This window comes from Arvicola amphibius, chromosome 6, assembly GCF_903992535.2.
Source record: "Arvicola amphibius chromosome 6, mArvAmp1.2, whole genome shotgun sequence".
Lineage (NCBI taxonomy): Eukaryota > Metazoa > Chordata > Mammalia > Rodentia > Cricetidae > Arvicola > Arvicola amphibius.
This window is the reverse complement of record NC_052052.2, coordinates 63,238,452-63,256,098: the sequence shown is the minus strand read 5'-3', so window position 1 is coordinate 63,256,098 and position 17,647 is coordinate 63,238,452. Positions and strand designations below refer to the sequence as shown.

Here is a 17,647-nt window from a genome sequence, read left to right as displayed (position 1 = left end):
GGAGCAGGTGGAGATGTAGGAGGAGAATGAAGGTGCTCTGGGAGGCAGTAAGTGTTCTACCATACAACACAGACGGAAGAGGAAGGGGAATCTTTGCCTCCTTCCTCGGGAGGTAAAGAAAGAGGAAGAGACAGGAAAGGGAGAGGGATAAACGTCCCATGGGACAGACAGGCCAGTCAGCCAGATCTGATCACTGCACTTCATGGATGTATTGAAATGTCACACTGTGGCCCACAGAATAGGTTCAATGATTACGATATTTTTTTAAAGGAGGGATTCTGAAGCAGGGTTGAAAGAGACTTGGGGCTCTTGTAGCTGTAGCTGTTGCTGGGGTTTAGTAGAGAGGCCGGGGCTTCACAGTGGACAGACTCCTTTGCTTCTCTGGTCTCGGTCAGTGAGTGGATGAAGGATTTAGTAAAGTATCTTCCACCTAATAAGCACTTAGCCAACATCAGCTTTCATCTTGCTGCATCCTTCAAGTGATGATAACAAAGAGGTTTGCAACAAAGAGAGCATCCTCCCATGCCCGCTGTCATAGGTCTTCTTATACAGTCAATGCTATGTCACACTCACTGTGTCACCCAGGTGAGCCTGGAAATCATCCTGCTTCCTCCTGGGTTCCAGCATTACAACATCTTCCACACTTACAAAGGAATGTCACACCAATCTGACATCCCCACATTGAGATAAGGACACAGACATTTCCTATGTATTCTTAGCTGGCGTCTGAGAAGCAGCCTTCCAAACACCACCATTGACATTTCCATAACACTTTCTATGGAGTGATTGGCACTTTGAAGGAACCGTTCTAACAGGGTAAGACGGGCACTTGCCTGGTTTCTTTTCCCTACAACGTCCAGGAAATTTTGGGAGTTGAAAGCTTCCCAGGAAGGTGTTCCTAGCTTGATAAAACTCAATTGGTCTACTTAATGCTTAATGGCGACACCATTCAATAAGGGGAAGTCTCAGCAGAGACCTCAAGAGCCAGACACATGCCTGCAGCTATCCCTAAAGGCCTCCGGGGCCTTCTGAGGATCTCTGCAGTCTGTGAACTGTGACATTGGACAGCGCAGAAGAGATTGCTGGCCCTGTGTGAGGGAACTGCCAACCAGTTTCACAGTTCATAGCACTAGAATTCTAAGAAGTAGCACTGTGAGATGACATAGTGTGGTGTTGTTCCATACGGGACGTAGTACAAATTGATAGAGAAGTACCAAGACGACTCAACAAGAGAGACTGGGTATTTCTCTTGATTACTCTCAGTAAAACGTTTGATGAAATCTACTGTGAGGACTGTCGGCAGTTAACATTGTCACCCTTCAGTCGAGTTATGGTTTGCATTTTGTGTGTTTGTGTACACCCATGTGGGAGAATACGTGCACGCACAAGTCAAATCCTTTCAGGACTAATTGTTTAGGTCACGTTTCCTCGCATTATTTTACACCGGAAGTTCCCGATGCCTGAGCGGTGAGGCAGTTGTGGAAGATGGGCGCAAGGGAAGTCTTGCTTCTCCCCGTGTACCTAGAGCCACAGAACTTCGTGGAACTCGGAAGTGAGTCCTTTCAGGCAGCTTACTTGCTTAGCGTTGGTTTCTCATCGTTCACTGGGGTGATGGCAACTGAAATGGTTTTAAGAATTATATGCTTCCCATCAGACAACTGGATCACAAAACTATCAGTGAGGCTCTCCGAGTCGTCATGGACATACGCCAGCTTCATTCCTGAAAGAGGAGAAGAAGAGTCTTGCTTTGGTCGAGCCAGCCACGTCTCACAGATACTCTGTTTTAATACCAGGCTTTGGAGTGTCCAGTGCACAAACCAGTGCATTAAAGTGACTTGAACTTTGCTTTGTGGAGTCATTCATAGCACAGTAAATTTCCTTTTCTAAAATATAAACCGCATAAACCATGTAATAACAAAGATGTAGTATTTAACAAATCTGAGAAAGTGAATGACATGTGAAAAATTAAAAATATGATCTCTCATTACCCAGGCACCAAAATGAATCCTAAGTAGTTCAAAACTTCACTATAAAAACACCCCTTAGCCACGTTTCTTTCAACCCTACCCATTGATCCTTTGCATAATCAATTGAAAACTTTTAGTTGCTATTTTCAAAATGCACAATGAAGCTCTAGAAATACTGAGATTTAGGCAAAATGTTTGCTGACATATGACCACTAATGCCAAGAAATGAAAAACATTTAAAATAGAACACAGCCATGAAAAATTGTAGTGGAGTACTTCCATAGGGTAAAACCCTATGGTTGCCGAAAGCATCCCAGGTTCTGTTGAGAATATAAATGAAGTGATTGTGAGTTACCTAAAATGGCAGGGGTTGGCAAATTCTATATGTTTAGGGGAAGGATGTTTGTGAGAATATATTCAAATTGTTTGGCTTTGTGTTTAATATAGCCATAAGTGAACCAAAAATAAAGTGCAAGGAAAAACCTAACTTTTAAAAATGTCACCAAAATATGCATTCATATAAACTATTTATTTTTTGTTTGAATTGACTATGTTATTTATATTTGTCCAATGCATACATGACACTTATTTAATCTGATAACATTAACAAATACTATCATTTTTTTAAAAAGACTCTCTTGGGTCTTTGAATGGCTCAGGAGGTAAAGGTTCTGGTCTTTACACCTGAGTTTGAGCTCCAGAATCCACATGGGGGAAAGAGCAAACCAAGTCCCACAGGTTGACCCTTGACCTCCACACATCAGCTGTAGCACTAGGAATCCCACGAGTCCCCCAAATGCACAAAATAAATAAATGAATGCAAATAGACTTCTTTAAATTGTCTTTTTTTCCCCTGTAAATAAACTCTCCCTACGTAGCTAAGGGTGGCCTTGGAAGCCTTGAGCTCTTGATCCTCCTGTCTCAGGCTCTTTAGATGCTGGAATTACAGACCTGCATTATGTAACCCGACTCAGAAAACAGAAAAGAATGAATGAATGAATGAATGAATGAATGGTCAACAAAAACCATACTTCCCGGGGGTAGATTTTAAGCTGTTATTCCCTTTCCTTATGTTTGTAACACTACTGTCTGCAGCACATGGGAACTGATTTGGTGTTTATCAGCCGTGAAGTCCCGGAATTTATTTCTCTACAATTCACAGAAACTGAGACTGTGACTTGGTTTTTAAGGCTCAGACACGAGATGGCATCTGCAACTATTACAAAATAACCTTTGGGACAAAGAGACTCCATTCTAATTAGAGAAACAGACACTGGAAAGACAGTAGGGGAAAGAGAAAAGTGCCAGGACAAAGTCTGGAGAATAGCTGGCTTCCTGTGGGAGGAGAGCGCCCTGTTCTGAAGGCGCCATCTTGGCAACCCAAGGTGAGGGAAGACCTTCCAGGTTGGGGAAATGAAACACACAGAGAAGAAAGGACTCTGAGATCAGGCACTAATTCTAGAACTGCATACTTGCTCAAATTTTTCAAAGTATTTTTATACATGGAAAATGGGATAAGGTTGTTTAAAAAGTAATTAAAAAACAATTCAGCCTGCTCCATTGTGTCATTTCCCTAAAGAACACACTCTGTCCACAGAGACTAATGAGTGGTTATTACATGTGGATCTATATTTGTTTCAACTGTTGAAATTTTGGCAGACTAGCCTCTTGAAATTTAGTCCCATGATCTCAATAGTTTGAAAAAGAAATTTTAAATTATGTTAAAATTCTGTGTTAAAGTACCAATAATCACAAATAAAATTGTTCATGGTAATTGTTCACGGTATTCTAAAAGTCAAAGAAAATATTCCACTGCGTCTTCAACTGTCTCCAGTGTCTGGCTGAGGTTGTACACTCCTCGTTAATCAAGAACCCACAGCTCAGTCTGAAGAATTTAACAAATGAAGAACATACTCTTTATTCCCCCTATTTCTATGATTTGTTAGCATCTTTGGGGGAGTAAAACAGTTTTCCAATTTATGTTTTAATTAACAAAAATCTGTAGGCATGTAATTTTGATATGCGTAACTTGTGGCATGCTTACATCACACTAATGTGCATCACCTCACCTTGTTAGTGTGTGTGCGTGTGTGCATGTGTGAACTATTAGCAATGCTCAGCTACCCTACATGTCACTAACCGTGGTCAGCACAGTACACAAACAGATGCCTGAAACTTGGCCTTGTTGCACTGAAATTGTGTACCTTTTGTTCAACAGCTCATTTCTTCTCTCTCCCCCCAGCCTCTGGTACCCACCAAACAAATTTCTGCTTCTCCTATTGCAACTTTAGAGTCTACACATGGGTGGGCTAAGTCATGGCCTACCAGCCTTGAGAAGGTCCATGGAGAAGTTGTGAATTTCCTGTTTGATTTGAGGAGACTCTTTGCTGATCGCCATGTGGATGAGGAGGCCATGCTGGGGCTTGCGAGGGATGCTGAAGAGTAAGGAGTCCTTGGGAACGTCTCTGTCAGCAGCAGTGATAAAGGAAGAATCCAGCTCTGTCATCTGACCCTCACACACCTGAGCAGGAGCAAACCAGCAGGGTGAGCAGTGTGAAACAGAACCTTTCCCCTATTTCTTCTGAAAAGCTGCTAAGAACAAAAAATCCACCCCACTTATATGAAGATGTCCTACTTCAAATTTTCCATGGCATTTTCAGATACTGGCTTCTAGAAAACAAAATTTCTGGTTAACAGGAATGTAAAAAGAATCTATTCATCTTCCTAAGATCTTTTCTAAAGATTCTAAATGCTCTTTCGTTGCACGCATGACATAGGGTGCATGATTAAAATATCTATGTGGAGCTGCTGAGACGGCTCGGTAGGTAAAAGAACTTGTCACACGAGCCTTGGCGGTGGGGGTTCAAGTCCTGAAACTTGCATAAAAGTGGCAAGAAATAAGTGCACAAAGTTGCCCTCCATGCTTAACATTTGAGCTGTGGGCATGCACGCCCCCAAATCATCCACAGGTATATTTCTGCACAAACACATGCATTCAAAAATTGTTGTAAAACATTAGACCATTTCTGTTGTAAATGATTCAAAGGTTGGTGCTGGTGGAATCCAGCAAAAGTATGCTTGCTCTGTGGAAGCCAGGAAAGCTCGGTGTAAGAGAGAACCTGGAGTCTATCTCAGACACTAGTCGGTTCTTGAACTCAGAAGTCCTTGTTTCTACAATTCTAGTTGTCTACCTGCTTGTAGTAGTAAATACCTACTGCATACACCAGAGAAAATTTTGGGTTTCTTTTTTCAAATATTTATTAATTTTTTAAATTTCATTTTGATCATATTCATCCTTCACTATCCCTTCTTACTCCTCCTAATGCCCAATCTCCTTCCCAACTTCATGTCCTTTTTTTATTGTTATTAATAACCTTCTGAATCTAACATTTGGTGTTTAAAATTTTTATTATCATAGTAGATACTTTTTAACTCAGGTGCTGGGATGTGGCTCAGCCGGTACAAGTTCAACTTGTGAAACTTTCAAGGAGCTGAATTCAACTCCCAATAAAAAGTTAGCACCCAATAAAAAGCTGGGTGTGGCTGAGAGCACCTTCAGCCTCGACACTAATGGGAGGCTGAGAAAGCAAGATCTCCGGGGTGGCTGGCTGCTAGGCTAGCTCCAGGCTCAGTGGGAGAGCTCCTCTCAAGGGAACAAAGCATAGTGTGATAGAGCAAGACACCTAGCACCCTCCTCCTCCTGCGTGTGCATGCGCATACAAACAGACAGACACACACACACACAAACAGACACACACACCACTATCACCACCACCACTGCCACAGTGGAGTGCTTCTTGCCTCAAGAGGGCATTAATCATTTAGGACTTGGCCATCTTAGCTATCTTGGGTTTTTTGTTTGTTTGTTTGTTTTCTTGCTCAGAGAGAGGATAGGACATGGAATTTTTTGTTTTTGTTCTGAAATACAGGAAGATCTAAGTACTAAAAGTACATAAATTCTACACACGCTTCCTGGGTATCTGCCAGGCCACTTGCTGCATTCTGTAGCATGTGTAGATGTTCCCAAGAATCCACCAGGAAGAGCTGGGAAGGCCTGCCTGCCAGTGGCATAGTCAAGGACTATTAAGAGCTACTGAATGTCAAGAATCAAAAACCAGCATTCTATCCTTATAGCTGAGGGGATCACTTCGTCAGAGCCTATGGTTTTTTTCCAGCTCCTCCCACTGGCTCTGAAGGGACCATTCCTGCAAGTGCACTGTGACGTTCTGACAAAAACAATGTTATTCTTATCTGACCTTCTCAAATTAAAGATCAAAAAAACCTTAGATTAATTCAAAATGATAAACCTATTGAATAACTTTTGCCAGTATCTCACTTTCCCCACCCTTGAGAACTTTAGTAAAGCAGTTTAAAAACATGTTGTAAGTCTCCACCTAAGCTTAACTATGAAGTGCTTTCTTCTTGACTGTGTGGTGATGTATCTCTTTTACAAAATGGTAAATTCATCCACAAGATTATCAAGGAATTTTCTTTAAAAAAACAAACTACAGGATTTGTTTTTGGAAATTAATTGTTTTTTGAAATTATGAGAATAAAAAGTTTGAAGGAATATATATATATATATATATATATATATATATACATATTTACTACTAAATAGGTTTGCAAATGATTATAACAAACTGAAACATCTTGATGGAACACCAACTATCTATACATTAAGGACATTTTCTAACAGGAAAGCCAAATGTGTTCTGTGAAGAAGAAAAAAAATTCTTGAAGCTTAAAAGTTGTCTCTGCCAAAGCCCAAGGGTCTGTGGTGTGTGTGTGTGTGTGTGTGTGTGTGTGTGTGTGTGTGTGTGGTTTGTGCGTGTGAGGAAGCAAGGGTGAAAGACATGATTACTTCCACAAAGGGATCAGGGACGACTTCCCAGAGGCCTAATTACTCCAGAAGCCCTTGCCCGGGCAGATAAAGATAGTAGAAATAGGTGCAGGAGTGATCAGTCATCGATTTTTTTTTCTTCACATAATCACTGAAGGGCTCTCCAGAGTAAACCATGAGCCAAAAGAAAGAGGGGAGGCAGGAGCTGGCTCTAAAATCTCACGCTGAGGTGACGCTCGTGTGCTGTTAAGATTCAGGAGAAAATTAAAATCAAATAAAGACTTTCACATTTAGAATGTGATTATTTTTAGCAAAAAGAATGAGGGAAAATAATGGCTTTGGTCAATATTAGAAAGAAGATGACACACTAAATGATGCTGAAAACCCTTGCTCATTAAGGGCGTTTGCCCAACTCAATCATCCTAAGAATCTCTGCGGGGAAAGTACATATATATTTTTGAAGATGGGGAAACAGAAGCTTGAAGAGAAATAACCTTCCCAAGATGCAAAATTATTCAAAGCAACACACAAGTTCCACTGAGGCCAAAGACTGTGTTTGTCTTCATTCAACTTGCTAGTGCATGCATATGAATTAAATAATCATATATAGACATGCAGAATATGTAAGAGGAACTGCATATTGATAAGAAAAGATTTTATACATGTATAAAGTTTTGCTTTAGAAAGTAAAGCAGAGAGTAGAGGGTATGGTTCTTTTATTTGTAAGTAAAAACATACAGAAGAATTAGGGTATACAGACAAAATTCTGGCATGTCCATAAATCTCTTGGGTTACTTAGTTAACCTGTTTATGCCCCATTTCTTCAGTAATGAAATGGCAATAAAAACACCATCACCCTAAAAGCCTATTGTGGGGATTAACTATAAGTACACGGAAAAGACTTGGAGCCTAAAATCTAGTAGGTACTGTATAACACTCACACAGACACACTCACACACACAAACTCACATACAGACACACTCATACAGACACACACACACACACACATACCATCCTTACTAGGTTAATATTTTACAGGTGTAAATTATATGGCTAAGATTCTTTTTTCCTTACTCGTCAGCAAATTAATATATTAGGTGCACCTGGATCGACATAAAGGGATTATCTAGGCAAAAATAAAAATCAGAAAAAGATAAGAAAATAAAAAGGAACATTCGGTATGTTTCTTACAGTGATATTCTGTACCGCAAAGTCAGGCGCTTCATCATTTGTGGGGTTGATGATAACATGAAATGTTGTCTCTAAGGAGCGTGCCTTCCCGTCTGTAGCATACACCATGAACTGATCGGCAGTTGGTTCCACCCTCAGGTGCCTGGACTGCACATAGTTAATGTGCAAAGCCTTCATGTCTCTCCACCGGAACGAAGCTAGCACACACCAAGACAGAACAGGGAAATGATAAATAGTCCTCCCCAGGAACTTCCAGTCTTTACCAGCTGCTTCTCTGAGAAGCAGGTAAACGGTCATAGTGGGGGTTAGGGCGACGCCTACCAGCCATCCACAGAAAGGCAGGTCCCACAGACGGGAAGGAAGGATGCAAACCTGCCCGAAGAGTGAAATTGAGATAACCACTCATCACAATGCAGGGGACTTCAAGGTCACTCTCCAGACACATGAACTGAAAGTCACAGAGAATTGCCCTTGGCTAAACTGTCCTTCTGACACACGGCTCTTGTCATACTTGGTTAAGGAGGATGCCACCTCTTTGACACAAAGGCAAAATGGGCGGAGATCCACGATTTGTCTATATAACAGGCATCAAGAAACTCACTGTACTGGGTGGAATTAGTTGACTTGATTTCCAGCTAACCTTAAATCAGAAGGGGAAAATTGTGAATTAAGTCACAAGAAAAGTTGCGTAACCTTTAATTTGATTAATCTGAAGTCTTAATCTCACTCAAATTTAAAAATACAAATGTCTTTAAAGGAGAGGGAAAAATAATTTACCAAAAAAGTATTATCTTTGGAGGATTTGGATTTTGCTTTTTATTTACGTTTTGTTTTGTTAGGGGCTATTCTGGTTGCTGAGAAACATTTTGCTTTCAAAATTAAGCTGGGTCGTGGTGGTGCACTCCTTTAATTCCAGCACTTGGGAGGCAGAGACAGGAGGACCTCCATGTTCGAGGCTAGTGTGGTCAACAAAGCGAGTTCCAGGACATCCAGGGCTACACAGAGAAACCCTGTCTCCAAAATCAAAAACAAACAAACAACAACAACAAAAGATTACTAAAACCTACTTGAACATTTCAGGTTTGCTCTTTCAGTACCAGCCATGGCGTATTTCTCAGTAGTTTCCAGTACTACCTTTTAAAAATGCTAAAAGACTGTGAGAATGAGACCCACTGGTTCCCACCAGATTAAGTTTCTGCCAGGGCTGTGTTGCCAGGAAGGCCTTAGACCGGCGAGTACATCACTGTTGATTCGTATAGTTTTCAAAAATGAAATTTCTAATTATTTCAGTTATTAATGTCCATGAATTAGAAAAACTAAGTTAAAAGTTAAAATGAGAAACAATTAAGACTCAACATAGCAGCTAGAATCATCAAAATAATCTCTTGAAAGCATATATGGTGACTGGGATGTTTTGAATTCTTGTGAATTTCCTAAGCAGGGTCCAGCTAGTCACATCCGCGAACACTAGCAAGACACTTCCGGTCAGGAGACCAGGACTTACCTATACTTATGCCCATGTTACTTTTCTCAAAACCTGCAGAAGGGAGTGTGTTTTCAAGGTAGCCGAACTGAGGGTGCGACACCAAAACAAATTCTAAGTCATCTGGCGCGGTGTCCGGGTCAGCGGCCGTCAAATGACTAGTCGTGAGGGTTCCTGAGAAGCCTTCGTCCACCACGAGCCGCCTACCTGCACACGGAGAACAGCAGTCAGGGGCCAGTGAGATGGCTCAGTGGGTAACGGCGCCCGCTGCCAGGCCCGATGACCCGCGTTTAATCCCCAGAACACACACTCACAAAACAAGCAAATAAAAACGTAATAAAATTAAAAAAACACACACTTCTGGGGGCCTGAACTCCTTCATCGGAATAGTGAGAACTGAAGGGTGTGATTGTAATCCCAACCAGCGCGGCCTCCTACCGGCAAATACGCTTCCATGGGAGATGCTCGTTTTCTTGGGCATAAATTCTCTTTGCAGTAAAAAAAAAAAAAAAAAAAAAAAAATGCAGGGGTAATGAGTGGGATTTAATTTGACTTATGGAATTGTATACTTCTTCTTCCACAAGCCAGCCAGATGATAATGGAAAGGCGGCAGCCATGCTAAGTGCTCTGCTACAGCCTCCAGTCATTCTCAGGGAACTCTGATTTCCCTTGTGTCTCTATAGAAGTGATAAATGGAAATAAGAATTGCCAAACTGTTTTAATGATAAGCCACTAAATGTAGTTTATGTACTCCTCAAGATCAGTCGCTACCAGTGTTTGTCAGAGTGCTAATTGCCTGAGAGCGATTATGAATTGCTCATAACGAACATTTTTTTCATGCCTTGGTGCTTAATTATTCTGCTGGGATAATGCTTCCTTTCCAGAACATTGCTTGGGAGATAGTTAGCAAATTACAAGAACGTTCATACATATGCTTATTTTTCTGTGAGACAGAACATATACATAATGCCTATGAAGAGATGACTTTCTGAAAAACACGTAAGGTTAAATGTATATAAATGGTCTCTGTGGTAAACACATTCTGTGCTAGTCGAAATTATTATGGATGAAATAAATTATTCTCTCTCCAGCCGGCAAATGATGTTTTCCCATGTGAGATAAAGCAGTATATCTGAGGCTCTCTACATCCTTGTAACAGGCACACACAGACACACACATGCTGTTGAGTTCTCTCTACATATGAAAACATAAATTTTCAAGTAAATAAATTCTTTTGCCCTGTGATTGCTTTTATTACAGATTTTAATTTATTATACATTTCTGTTGAGATGATTCCTGGACAACAACTGCATTTCTTGGTGTTTTAATCTAAGAGAATTCTTTCACTAAGCCTTGGGTGTGACACTAAGACATTCATACACACAGGAACAACACAGTCACCTATGATGACTGAAGGTGCCTGGTTGTCGACGGGATGCACTGTGATGTTGAGCTCGTACATGGGAAAGGACTCATGAAGAGGAGCAGATGGATCAGGTCCGTTGTAGCAACAGTCATTCACCAAAGGGCCGGCCTCACCATCCGAAACCACCAACATAATGGTGTCAAAACAAGGTGCCAGGCCAATCTCACCACCTGGAAAACAGAACACCAAGACCGACTCCACTGATACCTTTTCTGCTCACATTGAGTAGAAAGGGAAGGAATTTGTGGGGATAAAATAGGAAACTCAATTTTATCACTATAAAATTAAATATAGTCAGGAAAATAATGTAAAAATATTTGTCCATCTGTTGACTCTTTTGAAATCCCTGCCAGCCACGGACCACCATATGGAGGAGCAAGGCAGGCCTAACATGGGTCTGACAGCTCACAAATGAACAAGGGGCAGGCACGAAGCCTGACTAGAGATGCTTCATTCTTCCCTCCTAACCCTTTGATGCTAGCAACAACCTCAGGGAGAGGCAGAAAGTGACCTTGTTCCCTTGGTAATTATGTCTCCATGTGCATTGACCACCGGAAATGAACAAGCACCAACCACACAGCAGTCATGAGACACAGAGGACTCTGGATAAGTATAAAGAAAGGTCATCCACTTCCTGGCCATTTCTTTCTGTGTTTCTTTTACTACACACTAGCCAATCACTGATCAGCAAACAGGACGATCTGAACTAACCCATCACACACCAACAAACAGGACAGCCTATGCTCTCCAGGCAACAGAAAAGTCCTGAATGTGGGCTCTTGGCAATTCTTAATGAGCCAAGAGGAAAACAATGCTGGGAGCCCTGAAGAAAAGGGAAGGGCAAGGGGAGGGAGGGGAAGAGGAGAGAAGAGGGAGAGGGAAGGGGAAGAGGGGCAAGAGAAAGGGGAGGGCAAGGAAAAGGAAAGGGGAAGGAAGGAAAGGGGAGGCGAGGAGAGGGGAGGGGAGGTAAGGGGAGGGGAGGGGAGGGGAGGAAAGGGGAGGGGAGGGGGAGGGGAGGAGAGGGGAGGGGAGGGAAAGACAGAAGATCAGTGACGTTACTTCCTCTCACCAGACACACTGCCAAATCTACAGAGCACTGAGCTTGAGCTTGATGTGATTTTTCTTATTAACAAAAAGGGAAATTCAGAGGTAATACCATTGAGCAAGCAAATGAATAAAAGATCAAAAACTAGAAAATCCAAGGTGAAGTTTAGAGAGTTCAGTAGAAACTATTTGTTTGATAGCTGCTGGGAGAGGAAGGGTCAGTTTTCTTTAAGAGTGTGATGTCTGGTTGAAGAGGGTCCCGGGCAGGTGCCACACCCAGGGGTAGTTGGACAGCACAAATTGATTTGATGGGTGTAGATGGGTAGGTATAGATAGATGATAGATGATAGATAGATAGATAGATAGATAGATAGATAGATAGATAGATAGATAGATAGATAGATACATAGATGCATACATAGATACACATGTATGCAAAGATGGATACATAGTGATGGGTGGTAGAGAGGTAGGAGTGATCTGGGAGGAGACGGGAAGGAGAGATAAATATGCTTAAAATGCACTATATGAGATCTTGAAAAATAATTAAATAGTTTTCAATAAAGGAAGCACTATCCTTCAACTTTGGCAGGAATAAAAAAGAGATCTCAACTGTTCAAAGTGATGACAAGAAGTAAGTTGACTTAGAATATTTATCATCAGTTACTCATTTGATAAACATCTACTCCATCCCCACAATGAGATAATCAGCTCCCTTGGCATTCTAGCAGAGCAAAAGCAGACACTGTGCACCCCTAAAAGGCACTTTTTAAATATGCTGAATGTCAAAGGACCTACTGTGTGCTGCTCACTATGTGATGATAGACAAATATTGAACACAGTGAGAAGAAAATTAAGAAAATGATCACACTCAAAATACTTACAAACTAAAATAAAAAGCAGAACTTCACAACCACCAGTGAAAGAAATGATAAGGACATGAAAAACCAGAGATATATATTCTGTGTTCACACTACCCAAAGTGATGGAGAGATTCAACCCAATCCCATCAGAAAGTGCAATTTTATTAGTTATCAGGAAAATGTTAGTCAAAAACCACAGTGAGTTATCTTACTCAGCTGAACATCCATCACCAAAAGACAACAACTAACGAATGCAGAGAAACACAAACACTGTTAGAGGGAGTGTGGGGTAATTAGTTTTATGGGGAATGCTATGCAAATCCCTCAAAAAAATTAGAATGACATATGACCCAACAATCCCACTCTTTATTGGATTCCCAAAAGAGATGAAATTTCTATACCAAAAGATACGTGATACCCCCCCCCCCCTGGTTACTGCAGCATTAGTCATGAGGGAGAGAATATGGGGCTGCTCCAGTGCCCTTCCCTGGGTGACAGAGAACAGGTGATAAGTTTGTGCTACATCAGTCACAGCCACCTGGGTAAAATTCAAGAGCATCGTGTAAAGTGAAACAAGCCAGGCCTGGAGAGCAGTTTCACTGAAGTACAATATGGAGCTGTGGGCAGCAGCCAGAGAAGGGGAAGAAAAACAAATCCAGAGAAGTGTGCTGGGGCAGGAGTAGGGGGAAGGCTGAGAGAAGGATCCTCTGTGGAAGAGGATAAAAGGGATATGGTACTTGCGTGGTTATAATACAATTACGTAATTTCTCCTTCCCTTCCCATGATCCTAACCCTCCCATGTACCACTTCTTGCTCTATTTCAAATTCATAGATTCTTTTCTCATTAATTGTTGGTGTCTGTGTGTGTGTGTTCCTAAATATGTACAATCTGCTCAGTCTGTATAGCATTACTTGTATGCATATGTTTTCAGAGCTGACCATTTGGTATTGGATAACTAATTGCTGTGCTCTTCCCAGCGGAAGACCATGTCTCCCGCCCAGCATCCCTTAGTTGCTGTAATACTTTGTCTAGCTTTCTCCCTTCCAAGTTAGCATGTCGGCTGTCATGATCCTCGTTCAGGTCGAGTTTCAGCAGCCATGTGGCTGGGACTTCACAGGTGTCGCTTCTCTAACATTTCCCATAGCCCCCTCTGCTCTTCTGGCTGCTATCCATCTTTCAGCCACCCTCCCACAATGATCCCTGAACCTCAGGTACGGGAGCTGTGTTGCAGAGGTATTGGCTAGGGCTGGAGTCTACAGCTCTGCGTTGTGTTTGGCTGTAGTTTTCTACAATTGCCTCCATCTGTTACAAAGTGATTTTCCTCCTGTTGACAGGGTCTTAATCCAGATAGAGAGCCGTTGGTTACTGCCAGGGTATGCATGCCACTACTACACCCTAGGGGTTATCATGTCATGCTGGCCGCTGCTCTAGTTTACAGGGGTCATGGCTATTGATTACTCCCCCCTGTAGAAGCTTGTATAGCACCTTCAGGTACAGTGAAAGCAGACCTCTGAGAGGAGGCATTCAGGTGAGTTCCAGTCCACGGACCTCTGTGTCTGAAGTACATGGTGTCTTCAGCAATAAGAACTTAACTTCTACCTCCAAGGGTGAACAATTCCCATAGATGTGCCTGCAGGCCAGCCCAGTATAGACATTTTCAGAGAGACTTTTTCCCCACCTGATTCACAGCTGTGTCAAGTTGATACTGAAAACTAATCAGTACAGGTGATAAAACTAATCAAAACCCTGAAGGAAGGATTGGAACAGGTAAGTCACAAGGACATTTGGTTTTTAATGCCAGGATTCTTGATATCAATTTAAGCAGTGCTAAATGATACCAGTGGAGTAAAGGAGTGAACATTCTCATGAAATAAAACATTCAAAACATCCTCTGAGTCTATCATTCCTTCTAATATAATGTAACTAAAAAAATGTATGTGAAATCATTTCCCCCAGTGTCCTTCTAAGTCTTATTATTAATAGTTCCTTACACGGCCATCACACTAGAAGAGATTTAGATGTTTGTAAATCTGCCTTTTAGGATTCAGAAGGCTGTGTAAGAGAATATGACTAACCTTAGTATAATTTACCTGTGCTTCATAAGCCTGCTAAAGATGTTGTAATTATTCAATAAACAATAACCACTGGCCTTTGAGTCCCTTCCCTGTAAGACTATTGGTGATCGCCAAAGTGGGGGGGGGGCAGCCTGGGGCACAAATCTGTCTACCTTTGCCATGTCCTTAAAATCTGAGTGGGGCTGGATTCAGAAGGAATTGGACTAATATCAACAGTGGAAGAAGTTTTTAAGACAATATAACATTCAGGCTATGGCATGATTCCTACCAGCTGATTTTACTCAGGTTTACAAGAGAATTAAGAGGAAAATGAAGAGGGAGAAGAGGTGAGATGTGCCATTTGTCAAGGAGAAGAACATGCTGTATGTAAGCTGCGAAGCAAAGGAGTGTGGGTAAGAGGCTGCAGTTGTTTAAGAGCAGTAGCATACTTGGATGAGGAAGACAGGAAGGGGCTAGAGGACGCTGCATTTCAGGAAGAAAACAAGAAAACAAGAAGGAAATGGGCTGTTCCAGAGCATAAAGCTGCAAACTCGTTTGAAATAGCAAACCATGGGAGCGCCATGCTTAAGCAAGATGGTCTAGGAAGATGTTTTCCAAGACTCTTTCACCCAGACACTCAGGCTGCTTTCCTCATTGCTAGTGGCCGAGTCAGAAGAGCAGCAGGTGGCAACTGAAGTTCAAGGTGTCAGCCCACCAATAGGTGACTCCCTGAGGAGACCACAGACCCTGGAATGTCTTTTGCTTCTGCTGTGCCTTTACATGCTTGCTGCTGCCATCTTTTCCTGGTATCTGGCACGGTGTGAATGGGTGTGAGGAGATCCCCACTGCCTGTAATGTAGTGTGTTTATCTCATGGAAACAATTCTGTACACTGGGCATTCTTGCCTGTGGATTATTATGAAGATGACTCCTTCCTGAGCTGTGCTGTCTAATTGATAATAATGTTAGTTTACATCGAGTTTTGATGATAAAAAATATAAACAAGGCAGTGTAACACAGCTAGGATACGAGTTTCTACTGAAAACCCATTTAGACTGTGGCTTAGGTTAATAATTTAAAACAACAACAACAACTGAGTCCCAGTAGCCCAGCTTGCTTAAATTCTCTTAACTTTAATGGTGGGAGGTGTGTTCACAGGTTTTGGGGTGCATTACAGTTGAACCAATGCTTTGAAAATAACTTGAAGTTAGACTAAGATGTTTTCATCAAAGAGCTTTGAGGTGAAAAACCCAAAAAGGATAAATATAAAGTTTTAGGAACACACATAGTTGAGTGAGCACACTTTAAGGGGAGGGAACAAGAACAAAGCAGCCCAGTTATTACTAACTGACACTTTTCTTGTTTGGATTGGTTGATGACCAAAGGTGATGATTAGTTCCTTATACCCATTTCTGCCCTTAATCTCTTGACATAAAAAAATTGTTGATGGGTGGATATGTACCTAAAGATTTAAAGTAGAGCTGACTGATTTTTCTTATTTTTCATATATAGAAGTTTATGTTTGTGATTCCTTTAAGATTCCTTATTGCATTTTAAGATAAGGAGTGAAGTAATTGGCCCTTTCTTTGTAACTGCAAAATGCAGCCTGCCAGTAAAAGACCCGACTGAGATGACTATCTTGCTTCCTACATGGTTAATCTATAACAAATGTATGTGGATTCTTGGGGCAATTTATTTTTCACCTGTAATCTGTAAAATGTTTAATCATGTAAGGGAGGTGAAAAACATGGTGTTACTTGTATTCATTATAATAATTCACTTGAAAAATAGAATGTAACCACATTGTGATTCCTACATTATCTGAAAAACTTTGTTGGATATATAAGCTTTAGAAAAATAAGTATATAGTAGGAAGAATACAGAAGAATAGAGAATAAAGAAGGACACCACCAAGAGAGAGTGGGAATGTCATTTTTCCCCAACCCGCTCAGATAAAGAAGTCATAGTACAAGCCGGCTGTGGATTCCCTTTGAACCCTGTGCTGCTGGAGGCTAGCCTCTCAAACAGTGATACATCATGTTCCAGGACAACCAGGTAACTTCTTAAGATGGCAGCAACCCTTGGCTTTGTCCATATGGTGCTGGTTTTATTGTCCCACATAATTCACGAGTTACGAATACGGAGGCATGCACCTAGATCACGGAGCCATGTTTCCCAGTGTGTGGCAGGATTTGGGAGTCAATGGAGCCTGACAAGATGAGAACTAGCTGGAGAAATAGATGCCAAAGGCAGGCCTCTGAAGGTGGTAGCCCAGCCCCTAATTTCAGTCTTGTTCTTCGCTTCTTGGGCTGTAACCGTGTGAAGGGACTCTGCCGCTGGCCTCTGCCTCAACTGAGATTCTCCGTCACGCCTTCATGGCTGTGTGTGGTTGAAAACTCTCAGAAATCAATGCACAAAATGATCATCCTTCCCATCCATTTCCTCTGTCAGGTATTTTTTCATAGTGACACAAAAATCAGTACTCCAGTGTCCCACTCAGCTAGCCTTTCCAAAGCCTCTTACCCCCATTCCTCCACTGCGTTTTCAGTCTAAAGAAACCTATGGTGTGTTAACACGAAGCTGTGACAGTGCGTTACTAACTCAAGCAAGAGGAAATGCATGATGCTGCTTCTGAGCAAATGCTATTAACTTAGACTTAAGTCGATGACTTGGGATTTCTCTTGCTACAATGAAAGACTATGACCAAAAGCAGTTTGAGGAAGAAAGGATTTATTTCTAACACACGCCCATACACAGTCCACCATTAAATGCTGTG

General features: G+C 41.6%; 1 protein-coding gene across 1 annotated transcript in view; it reads right to left on the bottom strand.

The window, feature by feature from the left end:
* Frem1 (FRAS1 related extracellular matrix 1) overlaps positions 1 to 17,647 on the bottom strand; it is a 115,152-nt gene that overhangs the window by 55,943 nt on the left and 41,562 nt on the right. The window contains exons 17-21 of the mRNA XM_042055309.1: positions 10,886 to 11,080; positions 9,506 to 9,691; positions 8,002 to 8,198; positions 4,293 to 4,488; positions 1,576 to 1,720 (exon numbers count right to left, since the gene is read on the bottom strand). Of these exons, the coding sequence (XP_041911243.1) occupies positions 1,576 to 1,720; positions 4,293 to 4,488; positions 8,002 to 8,198; positions 9,506 to 9,691; positions 10,886 to 11,080 (919 nt within the window). The remainder of the gene's footprint in view (positions 1 to 1,575; positions 1,721 to 4,292; positions 4,489 to 8,001; positions 8,199 to 9,505; positions 9,692 to 10,885; positions 11,081 to 17,647) is intronic.